This window comes from Poecilia mexicana, unplaced genomic scaffold (genome assembly GCF_051168715.1).
Source record: "Poecilia mexicana isolate PSO_F unplaced genomic scaffold, ASM5116871v1 scaffold_13, whole genome shotgun sequence".
Taxonomy (NCBI): Eukaryota; Metazoa; Chordata; class Actinopteri; order Cyprinodontiformes; family Poeciliidae; genus Poecilia; species Poecilia mexicana.
Genome location: NW_028263382.1, coordinates 21362960 through 21381908, shown reverse-complemented (window position 1 = coordinate 21381908; position 18949 = coordinate 21362960). Strand labels below are relative to the sequence as shown.

General features: G+C 41.7%; 1 protein-coding gene across 1 annotated transcript; it reads right to left on the bottom strand.

Annotated features, from left to right (window-relative positions):
- Window positions 1-38: 38 nt before the first annotated feature.
- mmp28 (matrix metallopeptidase 28) lies at window positions 39-18278 on the bottom strand. The gene is made up of 8 exons (XM_015009523.2): window positions 18021-18278; window positions 15420-15496; window positions 14877-15064; window positions 7497-7718; window positions 7022-7267; window positions 3554-3697; window positions 3292-3459; window positions 39-2192 (listed from the first exon to the last, which is right to left on the bottom strand). Exons 1-8 carry the CDS (start codon window positions 18159-18161, stop codon window positions 1798-1800), a joined length of 1581 nt encoding a protein of 526 aa, XP_014865009.2. The 5' UTR covers window positions 18162-18278; the 3' UTR covers window positions 39-1797.
- Window positions 18279-18949: the final 671 nt, after the last annotated feature.

The window sequence follows — 18949 nt, the reverse complement described above, 5'->3', positions numbered from 1 at the left end:
AGTATAAAATCTATAATAAGCTGTTCAAAAGGAAACCATTTTCCATGGAAATATGTTTAATATATATGTTTAATGCTAATTCAAACACTTTTTTTTTCTCTTGAGCTCAACTTTTCCAGGTACAAAGAGGAGCCTTCTGCTTTAAGACACAGAGCAGGGGTTGTAAATGATAAGCCACTGGTTACAGGACAAACTCTGACCACTGTCGCCTTTGTATTCCCAATATGAATACATAATGAAGCAGGAAAAGTAGAAAGAAATATTTTGTTTTGAAAGAGAAATCTAAATCAACAGGGGAAAGCTTTCTTGCTTCTTCAGTGTGAAATACTTTGAAGTCTTCTGGACTAAATGCTGTACAAGGAGAAGTCATTTACAAAAACCAGAAACTGGCCACACGACCCTGATTAGTGCATCTCTTAACCACTCTGTAAATGCTTTTTTTTGTTTGTTTTGGTTGTCACAGAAAAAAAACACACAGGAATCCCACAGCTCAAGTGGAATATGAAACATGATAGATATGTATACGGATTTCTCAGATGTCTATTATTTTTGCCGGCTGTTTTGTTATTACTGAAAAAGCGAGTGGAGAAACTCCTTTCAGGCAATGCTAAAAAGTTCATATAGCAAAGCTATATGTTTAACAATACAACCTTTATTTAAAAGGAATTTTCTATAACTTAACACATTTACAAATGTTTCAAAGTCTGAAAATAAAGTTTTTTTTCCAGTAAGTAAAAGAAAAATGTTGGTCTCCAGATATTTCAAAATAACACACATTGAAACTGTTATTACAAACGTATCTAGTTTTGTTTTGAGCTCACAGAGTTGTAATAGTTCATCTAGAGAAAGTCGTCAGGTATATATCTGAGGGCTCTGTTGTTTAAAGAACATGTATCTTTTATCACGATGTTGGTCCGGTGTTGATGTTCCAGCCTGGTTTATAGAAAGCTCCACCCCAGCTTACTGCTCTGTAATACGGTAGCTTGTCAGAGATGATCGGTAGCTTTGTGATCAGGTTGTCAGGGCTGGTTAATTTACAAACTGATTATTTAAAGCAGAATGTATTACAACAAAACATTAGATTTTTTTTTAATGCATCTCAACTCATGTTGTATATAATAATAACCTGAGTTAATGAAGCTCTATAATATTCATGCCTGCCTACATATATATATATATATATATATATATATATATATATATATATATATATATATATATATATATATATATATATATATATATAAAATATAATATTCTATGAATACCACTTCACTACGCCCTCTCTTATTGCACACAGGCCTATCGCATGAAAATAAGAAAATCCACCAAGTGTCTACTCTTATATATCTGTTGGTTTAAAAAAGAAATCAGGTTCAAATATTTGTTTGCCTACTATTTGTTCCCACACAGTGTAGAAAGCTTTAGGCTTTCTGTTGTATATGGGAACATAGAGAACAGTCACAGGTCAAAGTTCACACACATAGCCTGCCACAGGTACTGGTGATTGAAGAGGCTATAACTAAAATATATAGTTTCTCTTAAAAATCTAAACCAAATAGACTGTTGCACTATCTGTTTGAATTTGGCAGATCAAATCAAATCTGCATTAGTTAAGACAATAATTACACATACCTCGTATTAGTAGCGTTCAGTAGTATAAATACTGTGTATGCTAATGGAGTGCTGTCACTGTCAGGATCTAGTGCCAACATAAGAGCTATTGTTCAAAAAAGTGCAGGACCCTTCCTCTATGTGAATAAATTGCACTTTTAATTTTGCAGCTCCCCCTGGTGGTCAAAGAATATCATTACTCCGAGGTATATTGCTGCAGCCAGTCCAGTTTAAATCCTTGGCCCACAGGCCCTCTCTGGTGACCCGCACCTTCACTGGGTCGAACCTCCAGAACCGCTGATTTTTGAACAGGTAAAGTCGGCCGTCTGGGCGGGTCAGTGCCCCATTGGTGCCCTGCGGCAGGCCGGTCCAGTCTGTCAGCCGGCGGGGATAATAGGGCTCCTGGCGAAGAGTTTTAAGGTTGAGCACAAAGTAGCGAGAGCCCTTGAAGAGCACCATGTGACCCAGAGGGGTGTAGTAAAAAGCACAGTCCAGGCGGCGAGGCAGACCTAGAACCTTGTTCTGCATGGGGAACCCCGGGTCCAGTACAGTGCCTGTGTAACGCCACATCCGCTTCCCTGCAGGAGAAAACACACTAAGTTCATGATGGTGAGATTTTTTTTTTGTCATTATGTCACAAAATAAAATCTTAAAAGTGTGGTGTGCATTTTTTATTTGTCCCATGTTCTCTGATAAACCTAAATAAAATATAATACAACGACCTGGCCTCAGAAGTAAACTAATTAGCTAGCAGATCTACTATGTAATGTTTGCTTACATTAGTGAACACAAAAATATGGAACTCAAATGCGCAGAGCAGAAAGGTCAGGGAGTAAATGTAAAAACAGGTTAAGGTTAGTAAGCAATAGACCAAACCTTGAATAGCTCAGTGCAATGTCTGATTCACCAGCTGAAAACAGAGCCGTCCACCTAAACGTGACGTGCTGAGACAGGAGATTATTAATAAAAGAAGTAGCTCAAAGACTTTTGGTAACCCAGGTGTAGGAGCAAATATCAGAAGGAAGATTCTGCTGACCAAATCTCTCAAATTAATTGTTGAGGGAAAGCTATAAGAAGTCCTGTTAGCTAGTTAGCTACAAGTCTTAGGGGACACAGAAAACATAAGAAAGAGGGTTTAATAAAAAAAAAATGCACAAAAATGCTCTTCAGATTTTTATTTCTGAAAACATTTTGTGCTTCTTAGTTTTGGTCCCTCACCCAAAATCCCAATGTATATCCTGATACTAAAAGGTTCGTGGAGTATGACTGCTTTTACAAGGCACCACTGTAGATGACTTCTGGGCACGGAGGCTGTTTGGGGTACAGTATTAAACAGAAATACAATGTACCACATGAGAGCTTGAATTAGACTTTGAGAGAGCTTTAATAGAAAACTTATTTGCATGCAGCAGATGAGAGGACACTGATGAGACAAGTCTTTGGCACGCTGCGGGACACTTACGGAGCTTCAAACGATTCATTAGCCTTCAGCACAAAGAAGACGCTAATTAAAATCCACGGCTGAAGCTCCAGAGCAGCATGCTCTTTAAATAGCATTTCACTCCATAAATGACCCCATCGGAATCTATTTTTGGGACGTGTACCACTACACATGTGGTGGCAGTCAACGGGTTAGGTGAAGCATGGGTCCAATTAATGAGCTCAGTGAAGCGGCACCTTTGAAAAAATACCACTTGGAGTCCAGAGGGGAAAAGGCAGCAGCTTCTATCGCCCGAGGGAGGCCAGGCCAGCGCTGGCGGAGGAGGAGCGGGTCGCTCACGCTGCCTTCGGGCGATACCGTCCAGAACCGGCTGCCCCGGAACACCAGCACCGTCTGCTTCTCATCTAGACGCACGTAATGGCAAGAAATAAAGCATTTTACATTAAAACAAACACAAAATCCAGTACCTTTTTGCGCAATGTTTCATCTGGACCTCACCCACAGTGATGGCATCAAAGATCCCCTGGCAGTACAGAGGCAGTCCTAGGTTCTGGTTCTGGAGCTCGGTGAACTCCCACTCCTGCAGCGCGGCGTGTAATACCTGTCCAGGCAACCTGACCGGGCGATTACCCAACGGTTTCCCTGAAAGCAGAAGCAAAGCCGCCCGTCGGTCAAAGTGAAGGCGTCAGACAGGACCGGAGGAATCCGTCTGATGCCGCTTTAATGACTGCGCTGAAAAAAAATTCTCAGGACTCCTTGGGTTTGTCTCATTTCCCCTCTGTGTTAGACGCAATTAAAAGGGTTTTTATAAATCAGACGCTATGGGAGATTAAACATGCAGTATATCCAAGTGGGAGACTAGGAGAATGCTAACATTTAAATTGTTCCTTACAGGATGTGGTGAAGTCGATGTAAACCGATGGATCACGTCGGTACAGCGCAGGAAATAAACACAAGACTTTAGATAAAGCACACAGTGGAATCCTGAACAAATCAGTTTCAGTGTAACACTGAAAGGTCGTCCATCCACGGATCTTTAGGCTTTAGCACTTTATAATGGATGCATGCCCTGCAAATGAAGGCATTAAGAACAAAACGAACAGAACAAGGCCACAAGTAAACAAGGGCTGCTTGAGCTTGATTATAGTCATTTTGTCGGCAAAGAGCTGGGCAAATATTTGCGTGAGAGTCGGATAAGATCAGCATCCCAATGAACTGGAGGAAGACTGCAGGAAAAATAGATAAATACACACCACAATGGATGGCAGGAGAGAGATAAGGTCTGGAAGTCTGACTTCGCTCAAACATAAAAAACGCTCTCATAGACGAAATGTTTTCAAAAACTTTCCCGGTGAAATCATTTTCCAAACAGTTTATTATTCCCTCCCCGCACCCCTCTTAAAAAAATCACTCTTTGTTTTAGATGTTTGGATGTCAAGATGTATATCAAATTGTTGAGGAAGTTTCCCAACTCTTGAAGAATGTTGCGCCATGAGAAGACACAGCTAGCGTTTGTGGATACAGTTGCATGATGTGTTCACTGACCATGGGTTATCGTACTGTTTCTGAGCCCCAAGTAGAATAATTTTAATTCTGAGCAGACAAGAGACTGAATAACTTTACAATTAAAGGCACCTGTAAGAACTAGATTAGTATTTTGTTAACTATGAACATAAGTTGTTTCTAATGAGAGGCCCTATCAACATTTTTACAGTCCTATTTGAATAAAATATGTTCAAATGAACAATTTATTAATTGCATTCCAGGTTAAGAAGACCTTATCAATGCTGACTGATTCATTCTGCCATGAACTTGCTTCTCCTGGACCTGCAGGACAGCAGCAAGTCAGAGCAGCAGGAGAGGTTCTCTCACAAACACGATTACGTCTGGCTGAAGGTTTTTCCGCAGCGCCAGCAGTCCTGCCTGTATCCGTGTGAGAAGCTGCTTGACATTTACGTGGGAGCAGCTGCAGAAATTACAGCCACAGGGTAGAAATTACAAACAGTGTGTGTGTGTGGGGGCGGGGAGATCCAGCTGCAGTTTGCTAAGCTACACCTGAGTGGCAAACAATAAAACTTATTAGGAAACAAAAAGGCAGCAAAATTGTAAAGACTAATCAATGTATTTTGCAGATTTTTGAATAAGATTGGGCGAGGGACGCTTCTGAATCTAATTCGAGAAGCCGAGAACAAAATGTGTCCAGAGGCCAAGCAGATGGGACTCCTCGGATAAGTTGGAAGGGAGGCATCCAGAGACGGCCTGCCTGCCTGCAAGCTTCTCCTGAGCCCAGTCTCAAGTTCAGAGCTGCATTACACAAATGATTGTGAGACTGTCCTGCAGGCACGAAGGCATTCCTGCAGAGTGCAGCTGCTGTGCACCTGAGGCTCAGGGTCAAAGCAGAGAAAGATCTCACGAATTCAAGAGCAACACCTGATCACTGAGGCGACCAAGGAACTGTTTGGTGTGAAAAGACGCGATGATGTGTTCTTGTTTTGTTTTGTTTTTTCCCCAAATGTTGCAGCGAATCCATTTTCCAAGAAGGTGGAAGAGAAACAACAATGCAGAACGACGCATGTGGAAACCTGCCTTTGCGCATGCCAGGAGTTATGGCACACTCCCCGGAAACAAATAAAAAAAAAACAAAAAAAAAACTGTTGTACAGACACACGCACAATCACGAGGAGATCCTCCTACAGCAGCCGTCTATCACAACAGAGCTGACAGAAACGCTGGGAGACACAAACAGGCCTCTGAGTGTGTTACATGAAGCTCGCAGCATTACATCTGCGTAAGAGAGGTCAGAGAGCGAACCCCATCCTGCTACGAAGATAAACTCAGCACAGAGAGGGGATGTTGTGGTTTGGATTAGAAGCTGTTCCCAAGTTTCCCAGGAATTCAGAGAAACTTGCAGATTGCAGAAAGTCCTCTGCTCTTCGCATCAGGCCTCTTGGTTGAAGCGTCGAAGCTGTGAGGTTGATTACACAAAGGCTCTGAATGTGTACACTTAATCACCATGAGCCAAACAGAAGTCAGCTTTCAACCATTTCTCATTTTCAACCCGTTTGCGAAAACAAGCCCAAAGTGAAGTGCCGTCCGTAAATATGCCGCTTCTGCTCACACCTGATTGGCTCCTCTCTATATCCCCGTTATGGAGTCACGATACAACGTGCAGCTTTGATAATATCTTAAAACACAAAAGAGTGTGCAAAGTTGACCTTTAAGTCTAACTTAAGCTCAAGTATATTGCTGTGCGTAAAGTTGGGATCGCTGTCACTGGGATCAGTTGTGTCCAACCATCCAGTTCAAGTAGAAGAAGAAGAAGCTTTATTTATATAGCACTTTTTCAGCAACAAGGCAGCTTAAAGTGCTTCAAGGTTTTTACATTAAGGTTTTAAAGGGGCCCCATTAAGATCCCTTTAAAACCAAACAACTTTATAATAAATTCCAGCAATTTGTCCACAAAAAGTGGACCTTTTCTGTATCCAAGGATGCACAAAGAGCTTGTTTTCTATTGCTAGGAGACATTTGTCATATATTATTTATCTACTTATTTTGGAATATATGTATGTGTGTATAAATGTGTTGAAAACACACACTAAATTCAAACTTTTGTACCATTACTGTACAGCATACAGTCATTGCGAGGATTTATAGTGTACAGTCATTCCCCTCTGAACAAAAAAAAAAAAAAAGACCCAAAAAGGACATTTACATCTGGAATGAATGGACGTAAACCTCTGACATCTGTATGCAGCCAGTCGCTGTCTGACCTTTTCTTGCCCGGTCTGATCCTGATTTAATGAGAGCCATTACAAAAGGATTATTTTACACCAGCGTCTCCTCAAAGACAGTCTGCTTTCATAACCATTATGGGTTCCATCCTTTGTTATGTCCTTGAAGCCAGACAGATTTGTCATTCGGACATTGAATCCGCGCCCAGCCCACCGTCGCGTCACATGTTCTCACCGTACAGCTGCTGTACTGCAAGGATGTCGTCCCAGCTCAGGACCAGGCGGCGGCCCAGCTTCCTGTAGTACGGCGACATCAGAGCGTGCCGCACAGGGGAGTGCTCCAGGCCCAGGGTGTGTCCGATCTCATGGGCGGTCACCATGAACAAGTTGTGGCCCTTGTGTCCATTCAGCGTCCATCTCTCCGCCATGTCGAAGTGGGCTTCCCCTCTGCGAGGCAGGAAGGCGTGAGCCAACGTCCCACCTGAATGTCAGACATGAGACGGTTGCATATTTACCGTGTTACAGCCGTCTGCTGCACCTGCACAGACCGGTTCGTGTCCGACCGGTGCTGCAAACTGTTATCGTGCAATTAGCTTAAGATTAACAAGGGAACAACAGTAAATTTAATAAATTTACTGTTATTAAAACATAATAACAGTAAATTTGAAATCAAAGTGCCATATTCGTTTTGTTCAGGCTGTGACTCCGACCTGGTCCGTCAAAGGCATTACTGGCCCCGTCGTTGTGGTCCCCCTCATAAAAAGCCAGCCGAATGTCTGCGGGGCCCTCAGGGGCCTCCCTGAACACCAGGTCAGACACGTTACTCCAAAGCTGGAAAGCAGTTCGCACGGCCAGCCGGACGGAGCCCAGAGACAGGTGGTGCGGCCAGTTGACTATCTGGTAGGTCAGCTGTCGCTTGTACCACTTCTCATCTGAAAAACAAACCGAAGAGCAACAGACAGATGTAAATGATGGGTTGATGCAGGCAGTCATGTTAAGTATAATTTGGCAAAATGATAGCAATGTGATTATTATTGAAAATGCAATTGAAAATGCAATTGAAAATACATCAACCAGCTCTGGTGGTATGCGTACGTTACCATGGTGACGGAGATGAATAGTCTGAAAGGAGTTAAATGCTAAGTGAGACCTGTAGAGTCTGAGGCTATTCCACCAGCTGGCTTTCCAGTTTACTGTGCCAAAATATTTTCTCTCCTGAGAGGAAATTACTGTAATATCATTGTGACTGGATGATGAGTGGGATTCAGTAGTTTGGAAACAGCCTTACAACTCTTTCCAGGTTCATGTGAAATTACTCCTGATGTATTTCCCTCTTGACACATGTATGCTTCAGAACAGCAGACAGCCAAAATGTTCACAGAGCCAGTCAAATTTGCTGATGATCATCTAATCAGATGCCTTTGATTAACAGCGCTTGGCTGCTTCTTTTTCTCTTAAATGAAGTTTAGGCAGGTATGGTGTACTTATTTCCCCCCAGGACTGTTTTGACATTAATGGAAATATCACTTTCTTCTGGTTTTATGCCAAATTATTGTAGGTTTAGTCTTTTTTTTAATGGAAAGTACTTTCGGGAATATATCAAGCCCTTAAGGGCTTTTCTCCCCTCCCTAAGTTTCTCTATCGTAAAACAATCCAGTGTGAATCTTCAGGAAACGTTTCCTGGAGGTTCCCTGAAGATGGCCGCCTGCTGTCGTTCTTCAATTAAACATTCATTTGTCAGGCTCCTATTTGAAGAAGATGAACAGGCTGTGTGAAAATCACAGGATGTGTTACCCGTGTCAGCTTCCAGCTGAGCAAACGATCAAAGTCCTGGCTCGACCGAACGTTTGACCTCAACACGAGTCTGCGGCTTCTGCGCTTGGACTTAATTACACGTGTCGCTGGCTTCTCACATTTGTTCAGTGACAGAAAAATACGGGGCGAAATGAAACCAATCTTTAATTTGCTTGCAGTCTAATCTGTTGCGTCCACACAATTACACGACGTAGCCGTGCGGAGTCAGAGCCGATACAAGAGCAAGCACTCATTAGGTAATATGAGTGTTTCAGGAGATGCAGCTGCTGGTTTACTCAGAGGAAGGAGGGAAGCATCTTCACAGACGTACACCTGTTCAACGGCTTGTTAACCAGAAATGGGAGATCAGTCAAACAGGTGGCAGCAACTCGCTGCGTTGCGGCATCTGGATGTGGAGGAGTCAACTTGCTAAGGCTTGAGCCAAGCAACAGAATGAGAAATTTAAGAATGAGATCAATCGACACCAAATCTGCAAACAATGTTTCTGACGCTTTGTTGAATCTCTGCCTAGAAGACCTGAGGCAGCTCTGAAGGTCAAAGAAGGCCCAACACAGTATTGTTAACCCTTTTAATACCCGCCTCATGCATTTCACCCTACAGTCCCAAGATTATCCTATTGGAGTTTTTTTTGTTAAATACAAGCAACGTTGTACCAAAGCTTTCAGCGGAAAGTCTGAGAGAGAGACATCACCTGAATGTAACAGCATGTAAACCCTGCAGCAAGGCGAACACTTTCTGAAACTGAACAAAAGGCAGTTTCAACTAAATCTGCTGGAAATTTGCACTTCAGATCGTAGCAGGCATTAAGGTCTCGCACACACTTTCTGAAGCGGTCGTTTGTCTATAAATTGGCATCCTGAATCACGCATGTTTACGCTTGTCAAAATATGTTTAAATGCAGGTGGGAAACTGTTGCTTATGCAAACAGTCTCCTAAGCCCTGCAGAGAGCTTTGTTTGAGCCACGCTTAATGTCATTTGCACATTTTCTGAAACAATGCGCAGCAGAAAGGGGATGCAGGTGACCCGCAAGAGTTAAATGAGTATTGCACTCTGCAAATTACAGAGAGGCCCAAACAACACCCCGGAGACTGGAAAATATCTGGATATCTAGAGCCATTAAGGCATGGGTTTGGCAGTGACATCAGTTTGTGTTTCCTTGTGAGTAAACACACAAACAGAGGCTTGTGTCTTAGCAGCAACATGACTGCAACATGTGTTGGATTGCAGATATTTTGAGTCTTAAAACTATTCAACAGGAGAACTGGAAGTACCCAGGAAAGGCTTGTAAAAGTGATGCTAGATGTTAAAAGAAGGGAATTGTTTCTTTTAGAGGTGCTATTGTGGCCCATGTGTTCTCCAGTAAAAAACGATCAAAGAGGAAAAACTCCACATTTTCAGTCTCTTTTCTAAGTTCTCAAAAGAACGACTTGCATTCAGGCTGCAGCCAGACGGCATGCGCCGGCCTGCATCCTGAGCTTGGACTCCTCACCGTCCCAGACCTCCACAGCACAACGGGTCCCCCGAGAACTTTGGACGAGCCAGGAAGTCCGACACACAAAACATTCCAAGACTTCCCTTATGGAAGCAATTACCAGGGTGCCCCCTATGGCTGAGATGCAGAAGGGAGCGAGATCTTCTGATAGCTGAAGTTATTGTTGTTATTGTGATGGAGTAGAGGGAGTTTGGCTTGCAAGCAGCGTTAAGAAACAAGATTTCTCTGACTGCAAGGTCAAACTGTTCCGACTCCGAGGTCACATCAGGAGGGTGTTTTGTCTGGGCACCGAGAGTTGATCAAATGTGAGAACTCCAGCAACACTTTAGTAAGAGACCGATGCATATTTAGGCAAAAAAAAAAAAGACAAAAAGTTGTTTCTAAAGTGTAGCTGGAGTCTTCATGTTACCAAAATTTTTATCCCTTTTTTGTGCACATTTGACGGTTGTGCCCGAAAAAATTTGCTTTTTAATGCAACATTTGATATACCAAGTTTCTTGTCGTTAATAGATTCGTCCAGTTAGATGGAGTCCTGCCGCAGGAGAAGCTCACAAGTGCTGGAGGGATCATCTTAACAGACATGAAAACAAAATTATCAAAATATGCATTTATTTCCACTGATATAATCAACGCAAAACACGATACCTATTCTATAGTGAAATTATAAAGACATAAGGGATGACCCGGGACTTTTGCACAGGACTACATATCGTTCAGTCCACGTCGTTAAGGACACACCTCTGAATAACATACACACACCTACTGTGCTTTCATCGCTCGTGAGCCAGGTGGAATGTGAGTTCTGTAAATATTCAACATTCCTCAGGCTGAGGTTTGCTCTTTAATTTCCTGGAAGCTGGGAGCCGGCAGCCATGTTCCTTCTTGACAAGATCACACCGCAGCAGAAAGGATCCGCTTCATCTTAGTGCTAATGCAGCTGTCAGCTTCATCTGACAGTGTCTGCAGCAGAAGACAAATCCTTGTTGTTCAAATATTGACTTCAAATACCAAAAGCAAATGTATTTTCTTGGTATTTTTGTCATCAACAGTATATATGTGATTATTTCCCATAGTTGTACATGTTTGCAGACATATCGTGCAGGCAAAGTGAGAGTGTGAAAAGGCACCATGTTCAGAGGCTTTGAAAAAGCTTAAGTCAGAAAGTTTAATTTTCTAAGATAAGGATCAAGTGTTCTTCAAAAACAATTGCTCTTTGATAACATATATTATAGTATTTTTGAGTCACAGAGAAGCAGTACACAGACTTATCTGTCTGGCTCAAGCTATGAAAAATGGTGTCCTGAAAAACTCCATTATTTAACTAATCGTTTCCATAAAGTGAGACTTTTAGCTGCTTCCATTCACTTTTTTTTTTTTTACCATCAAATCAGAGTTACTGAGATGAACAGGACTTAAATATGCGTCAGGGGGAAACTGTCATAACAACCAGAGCAGAAATTGCATCCGAGTAAGAAATCAGATCATGAATGCTGTCAGAATTGATTTTTGTAATAATTTAGTCATAAGTGGACATGATGCCACAGACTTCCTTATCCTCACTGGACAAATCAACATAGGAATTTTCACCCCATGCACTCATATTTGAACTGCAGACTCTGCTATCAGTTATCTAATGATACAGATTGTATTACATATCAAATCTCATAATTCAGGGCTGTAATTGTAACCATATCACTCTGCGGAAACGCTGGCCTGCTTTTTTATATGCATTTCTCACCATGCAATATGACATTTCCATTGTGATACTGCATGATGATGATCTTGACTCTTAGCGTAAGTCAAGATCAGTTAATAAAAACGCTGTCTCCGAGAGGTTTAACGTGAGGGAACCTGTGATGCATTATGTCTCAGGCTAAAACAGAAACACTCTGATGGCGTCCAAAACAGCAAGATACGAGCCTATTCCGCCTGTATGATTTGGGCCCTCTAATGGGCGACCAGTTCAGCAAACAACACAATGCAGTCTCTGAGTTACGGACGTGTTTACCAGAGGGAACACTTCAGGTACTGACATGAAGAAGCAGCAGCAAACATCGGCTGCCACTGCAGCGACTGCATTCCCCAAACATTAACTAACGCTGCCAGGGACATGGAGGTATGCAGAGGCTTTGCACCTCATCGGGACGGAGGCGCGAGCAGCCAGAGAGGGACGTAGGTTGGAAAGTGACGTTTTGCTTCTGGGATGCTGAAAATTTGAATTCACAGACAGATGAAGGTCAGATATAGATTGAGCCAGATAGTGAGGGGGGAGAAGAGGGAGGGTTGCCTGAGAAGAAAACTGCAGCAGTTATTTCTTGAGTTTATGTTCGGCTATCGCATTTCCATCAGCTGGATATAAATTACACCCTTTACTACCACATGAAGATTTTCTCTAAATCACCCCAAACTGAGAGAGTGGGAGAGCCTGAGCTCAATTACAAAAAAAAAAAAAGAAGTTTGGCAGAGCTCGGCTGCACTCTTTAGACATCGATAAACACAGCAGCAGGAAATTGTGATAATAATCTGTCATTGGTCACAGCGAGAGAAGGCAGTTAGAGAGCGCAGCTTACAATATCAGTGAGGAGCGTTCATCCACTCATCATACAGAATAATGTACAATTAACCTGGGGCTTTTAAAGACACATTTGAAATGCTCTCTGCAGCGCAGAACCACTGTGAAACAAAAAAAAAAAAAAACCTTCAGTCATTCCTAAAATAATGTGTGCAGAAGTTTATATTTATTGTGGATTTTGTGTATTCCAAACAGGGCAGGGATTACTGTCAGCAGTTATGGCTCAGGTATTCATATTCACTCCCAGTAATTAGTGGATAAATGCCCCGTTCAAAGGTGCAATTTAACCAAAACACACAATGTGGACAACAACAAGCTTCTGGGATCATTTAACGACTCCTCTTGTCATTAGTGGTGGAGATTATTTAAATTAGGTGGTTTCTTGACAGACTTTTAATCGCAGCCCAACATTTGAGTTGAGGTTGGTGCCGAGCTTGAAGCAAAATGTTAGTCTTTCATTATCCACCTCAAACCTGGCTTAATGTGTGTTTGGAATCGTTTTCCAGTTGCGGTTCATTCGAGGTGAAGTTGAGCTAGTTATAGGTAGTCCTCCATCTTTATTCTCCCATCTGTTCAAGCAATGCAGCAGTCCCACTGCTAGCGTTGCAGCATGATACTTGCCACTACCATGCAGTATCGTGCATGATACTGCACTACTTTGGACTGAAAGTCTCAGCTTGACTCATCCAAACACACATTTTTTGTATTTTAGCTGCATATTTATCTCGTCTGCCCATAAAATCTTCCTTCAGAAAACATTTTTTTCTCATCCGTGTGGAAGGCTGCGAACTTGCATGGAACTTGAAAGCGTCAATTTCAGAGGAAGTGAACCTTTATGTAATTGAACCTGACATAACGGTTCACTGATATCAGCCTTTATGTCAGTGATGAAGAAAATGTTGATAGTGGTCTGGTGTTTTAGTTGTTTTCAGTTTATTATAGACTGAAAACCAATTATAGACCTGAACCGTGTTCAGGTCTATAATTGGTCCCCCGTTAACATTATCCTTCATTTTTCTTTCATCTGTAGATGCAACAAAATGAACATTTAGATGTTTAAATGGATAAATTCAGCTTTTGGAATAACTTTCCTAAAGTATCCCCTTAGACCCTGCTGAAAGCAAATAAAATACTGAAAGTCAGGTCTTTGCCAGAAACCAACCGTTTCAAATTAACGTCACCGTTACTGATAAGAAGAGAGATCCCACACCCAAGCAGAATTTTACCAGAACTACTCTGAAGGTAAAAACGTGTAAGTTGTCAATCTGCAACTTGCTAAGGAAAATTAAGCAAAGATATTACTGGAGGTATTTCACCCTGGAGCTAAGAATGTACTGCTGCTGTTTGAAAAACCTTGCATTTCTCAAAAATCACAGAAACACTGATCAAACAGGGTTAATGACTCCTTGAAGGAAGCAATCTTTAGACTTTCCCAGGATAGAAAAAATGGCTGAACAACTCTGTTTCCAAAACAAGGTGAGACAGCAGATTAAATGTAAATAAAAGCAGGATTTCACTCTTTTTTTCTGAAGAGTTCCATGTTGCAGATTTGAAGTTAAGAACAAGCTTCGATGGCTGTGACAGAATCAGATTTACCCCTATGAGCCATTATCTGTTGTCTTTTAACAAATCTGTGAAAATGACTTATGTGTAATATCTGATGAAACATTCAAATTCTATTAAAAAAAAAAGTTGCAAAACTCTGCACAATCTTCACTGCTAAAAAACTTTTTTTTTAATCAAATCAATTATCGTGAGAGTCAGGAGATGTTGCAGCATTTCAACAGCATGAAACAATTTTTCAGGTCCTTTCTTGTTTTGAAACCTCAATTGAGCATATAGTTTAAAAAAATGTTTGACAGATTAAGATGAATATTAGCATTAAGTGAATAACTGCTGTGTTTTGCTGAAAATATTTTACAAACAACAAATCATCTGAAGTGGCATGATTGCTGCTAAACCGCCAGAAGCTTTTCAGTCGGTATCAGACATTCCAGCGTCTTTATTTACAACCCTCAGCTCTGCTTGGTGCTTTATTAAGGTGGGACCTCCCAGTTAACTGTTGGTCTGTCTAAGACCAAAGAAGGACACACGCACTCACACAACACCTCCAGAGGACAGCTCTTTATCTTCTCAGATATTCTACATAAACATGCCTCTAATTCTTCACCAGCGTCACATCTCGAAGGTCTGAAGGTTTCACGAATTACCTTGGTCTGCAGCGCGCCTCCTACGGTGCTGCAGTTGTCTTTTCCCAGTAAAGATGACATTCACCCTCTGGGCCCAGACCTGCTGGCTGCCCTCGTCTGACACCCCACAGCGGGGCTCTGCCATCTGCCTCAGGGTGGCGCTGTCAAGTTGCCCTGTGATGGGGAGACGGGAGAGCCACTGGTACTCTCTGCAGAGAGAGGAAACCACTTCTCAGTGTTGGAAATGCAATCAGGAGGCCCATCAGTGTGCAAGTCACAAAGCAAATCTATAAGCTGTCGTGGTGGGCAAAGCTTTCTACTCTGCTCTCGGTTAGCAGCACAGAGAGGTTCGTAGCATTCCTGAATGGCTCAGAGAGGGTTCGGGACATGATTCCAGTGCAGACATGGGGGGGGGGAGATGTTTTACGGTCCTGTGGTGTCGTACAGCCCTGAGGCCAGTCCCACTCCAGGCTAACCCTCACCCTGATGAGGAGCACCAAACAGGAGCAGCGTCTACTCTGCGATTCCTACACTCGTTAGAGACCCAACTTTAACGTCACTCACCTGACGGCTGATTGCACTTCAACTGCATTGTGAATCTGATGCTCATGATGGAGATATCCATACTTCTCCAGAAAATCCTGCAAAGGCAGAAACAATTATTCTGCTTGCCAATGTAATTATTAATGATGTTTTTCGTTTGTACCTGAAGTAAATTAATAAGAATATACATTATGATAGGCATGTGATCGATGTCAATACATAATACGTGTGATAGAATATTCAATACTTTCACATGACTCCAATCCAGAACAGCAGAGCATTCTGGGAGATGTAGGCAGAGGAATGGTTTAGCGGCCTAATTATTTCACAAAGAAAACATGATTTGAAGTGGCATCATTCCTGTCTCTAGCCATATAGAGAAGTTGGTTGGTGTCATCAACTAACTCACTCTTGCTCTGGTTACCTAGCAACACCCTTTTGAGTAACTTGCCGGCAGCAGTTACGAGCACCGTTTCTCATAATTGCTTAAAAACAACGGCATGGAGTGAAAACTGGATGTCAGGAAAGGCCATGACACCAGTTCGGCTGTGTTTCAGATGTTTAAAACAAAAAAACTAATCAATAATTATAGATATTGATTGATATGAAACTTTTATACCGTAATACGTTTTTCAGCCCTAAAAAGCACACACATTTTTTTTGTTGTTGTTATATTAATTGATATCTTCATGAAAGGGACCACACGTACACCTAAAAACCCCTCAGGTGTACCTAAAACCCAGAGGTATTATTTGGAAAGTATTTCCTCCAAACATGGAACTCAAGAGGAGCTCCAGAGTTTGACACAAAAGGAAACATGTTTCAAATGACGCCACGGGGAACAAGACAACAGATGTTGCACGCGGGTTTATGATTGACCATAATTTGATAGCTATAGGTGCATGCAGGAGATTTCATGTTCAGACAACGGCAGCCGCGACAGTGATTACAGATGTACAGGAGCTGGAGGAGGAAATGAGAATCGGGGAATATGACACATAAACCAGGAGTGTGAAAGCTTCTTTGTTCCTCATGAGACACAAAAATGTCAGGAGGTTTTGCTCAGAGATGAGAGTGAGATTAGGTCTGCTGCTCATGTGTCTATAAGCAGAGTTATGCAAATGAAATCAGTCTGTCATATCACTTTATTACACTCACCGTCAATTCTGGGACGAAAGATTGACGTTGATGAAAAGCAATATCTGAAATGTTGTCTGTAGCCGAAGTGCGTTTAAACTGAAAAGCAGTGTGTGTCTTACGACTTAATGATTTTATTGGTATAATTTACTTACCATTTGTCTTATCATAATTACAAATTTCAATGGATTTTTATTAGATTTTCTGTGATCAACCAACACAAACTGGTGCACAACTGTCGGTAAAAAATGCAAAATTGTATTTATATGCATACGTATACAAATATAACACTAGTGTATCCATTTGTATTCAGCTTTTCACATCTGCATTTTGCTGCAATTCAAGCAACAAGTCTGTTGGGGTGTCCTTTGTGTATATCATTTTTTTAAGTCTTGCCACAGGTTCTCTATGGGATTTAGGTCTCGACTTTGAGTCATTCAGCCAGTGTGTGCTTCAGTCTCTGTTTTTCTGTCATAAAAGGTGCTATAAATGGTTTTATTGACTGATTAATTTGTCTATTCACCTCTTGGTATATTGCTAATTTTGCAAGAAATCTAGTACACATGAACAAAAGTTGCTGCATGCAACAATGCTTTTTATGTTTCTAAGGGAGTCTGAATTTTAACTTCATGCCATGTTCTGATGTTGTTCTAGACACTACAGCTGCAGCATACACAAATCCCTCTGAGTTGATACTTTACCAGACATTTAATGCAACATTCTAATTTAAAGCAACAAATAAGTATGTAGTAAAGTATGTCATGCTCTCTGTTAGGCATAGTGAAGGATCTGTGATGCTGTGGGCTTGTTTGTCTTCCAAAACGTATGCAAACCTTGATAGAGTCAAACAATTTTCAATAAAAAAAAAGCTGATGTATTCTGCTAGTAAGCTAATTATAGGTTGACACCGAGTCTTTCCTCTGAAAAAAAAAAATCAAACCCAAATTGTAAAATAAACAGAAATGGTTCGTCACACACAAAATCAACTGTTTTCCACAATTCCCAGACGTAAATCCTAAAGAAAACCTGTTGAGCAGAATAAAAACTGTCCTACTGTCTGAAGAGACAAAGGAGAAAGCACCAAACCATAATTGTGCCACATGCAATTTTGTTAAAAACATTGAATTTCTTCAACAAGTCACAAAAATTAGTCCAATAAAGGTTGGACTTTTCTGCATTTTTGAGTCTGTGCAAAGTTTGAAAGTTTTTTCTTAATTATTATTATTTTTACATGTAATAAATATGGTCAGCCTTGTGTTCCTCCAGGAAGAAAATCACATTATACTCTTCTGTTATTCATTACTCATTATGAGTTTCTGAGGTGAAATCCCATCCCCTCCTTAAGTAGATTTCAAATGTACAAGTTTCCCCCCTTAGACAAGTTAGATTTTTTAAATTTTCCTATACAACGAATTTGCTTTCAGTAACCAAATGGCAACATTACACGGGTCATCGGGTGAGTGAGAGTTCAGTTCACTTCAGTACCTCTGGATCCAGGAGCAGCGGTGATCCCCGGGCGGTGTTGGCGGCCAGCAGCGCTGTCACCGCCAGGACCCAGAGCCTCATGTCCCGCCCGGAGGTCGGCGGCTCATGGCGGGATGAGCACACCGTCAGCACAGCGCGCATTTCTGCTCAACGCCCGCTGGTCTCCTCATGGTTAAATATGCTGTCAGTCCCAGAGAGCTCACACAGCTGATCTGCATCCCTGACAGCCGCTCTGAGCGCTGTGGGAGGAGGAGGAAGAGGAGGAGGAAGAGCACCGCCCCTCTGATCGCTCAGGGCGAAATACCAGCGGGGCAAACAAACACACCGGTCGGCTGCTTTAAAAACGTGGACAGACCTCCGAATTCTTCATGTAAAAATATATGATTTAATTTACAGCCTAAATTAAATCTAAAACTTTGAAAGCGTCAAATCTGACCGTAAAGAGGATTTTAGTACAAAAATAGTCTGATATAATACTTGGTTTGGGCTCCTCCTGCCTCTGCGCAGTTTGACTTGATCACCCTGAGGTGTTCAGCTCAGATTGTTTGGTCTGGTAAAACTATTAAGCTGATCAGCAGGAGAGAACATATTGTAAAAATTTCTAGTAGATATTTGCACTGACTTGATTCAAGTGGTCCACTTCATCCCAGAGGGTGGGAATCTCAAGTGACACCCTGTGCCTCTCCACTTTCTCCAGACTGTCGCCTTGGTTTCAAAATAAAAATCCCAAACTTGACGTAGATCATTTCATGGACAAAGTGGGGAGTGGTTCTTAAGGCTGATTTCAACTGCTGGCCCACACCTTAAAACCATCCAGATCTCTAAAATGGGTTTTTGCTTTAAATCCCTTCAGTTTTCCATGAATATGCTTGAGAACATTAAACAGATTCTTCCATTCATTTGGTGTAAAACATCAAACTTCTGATTTA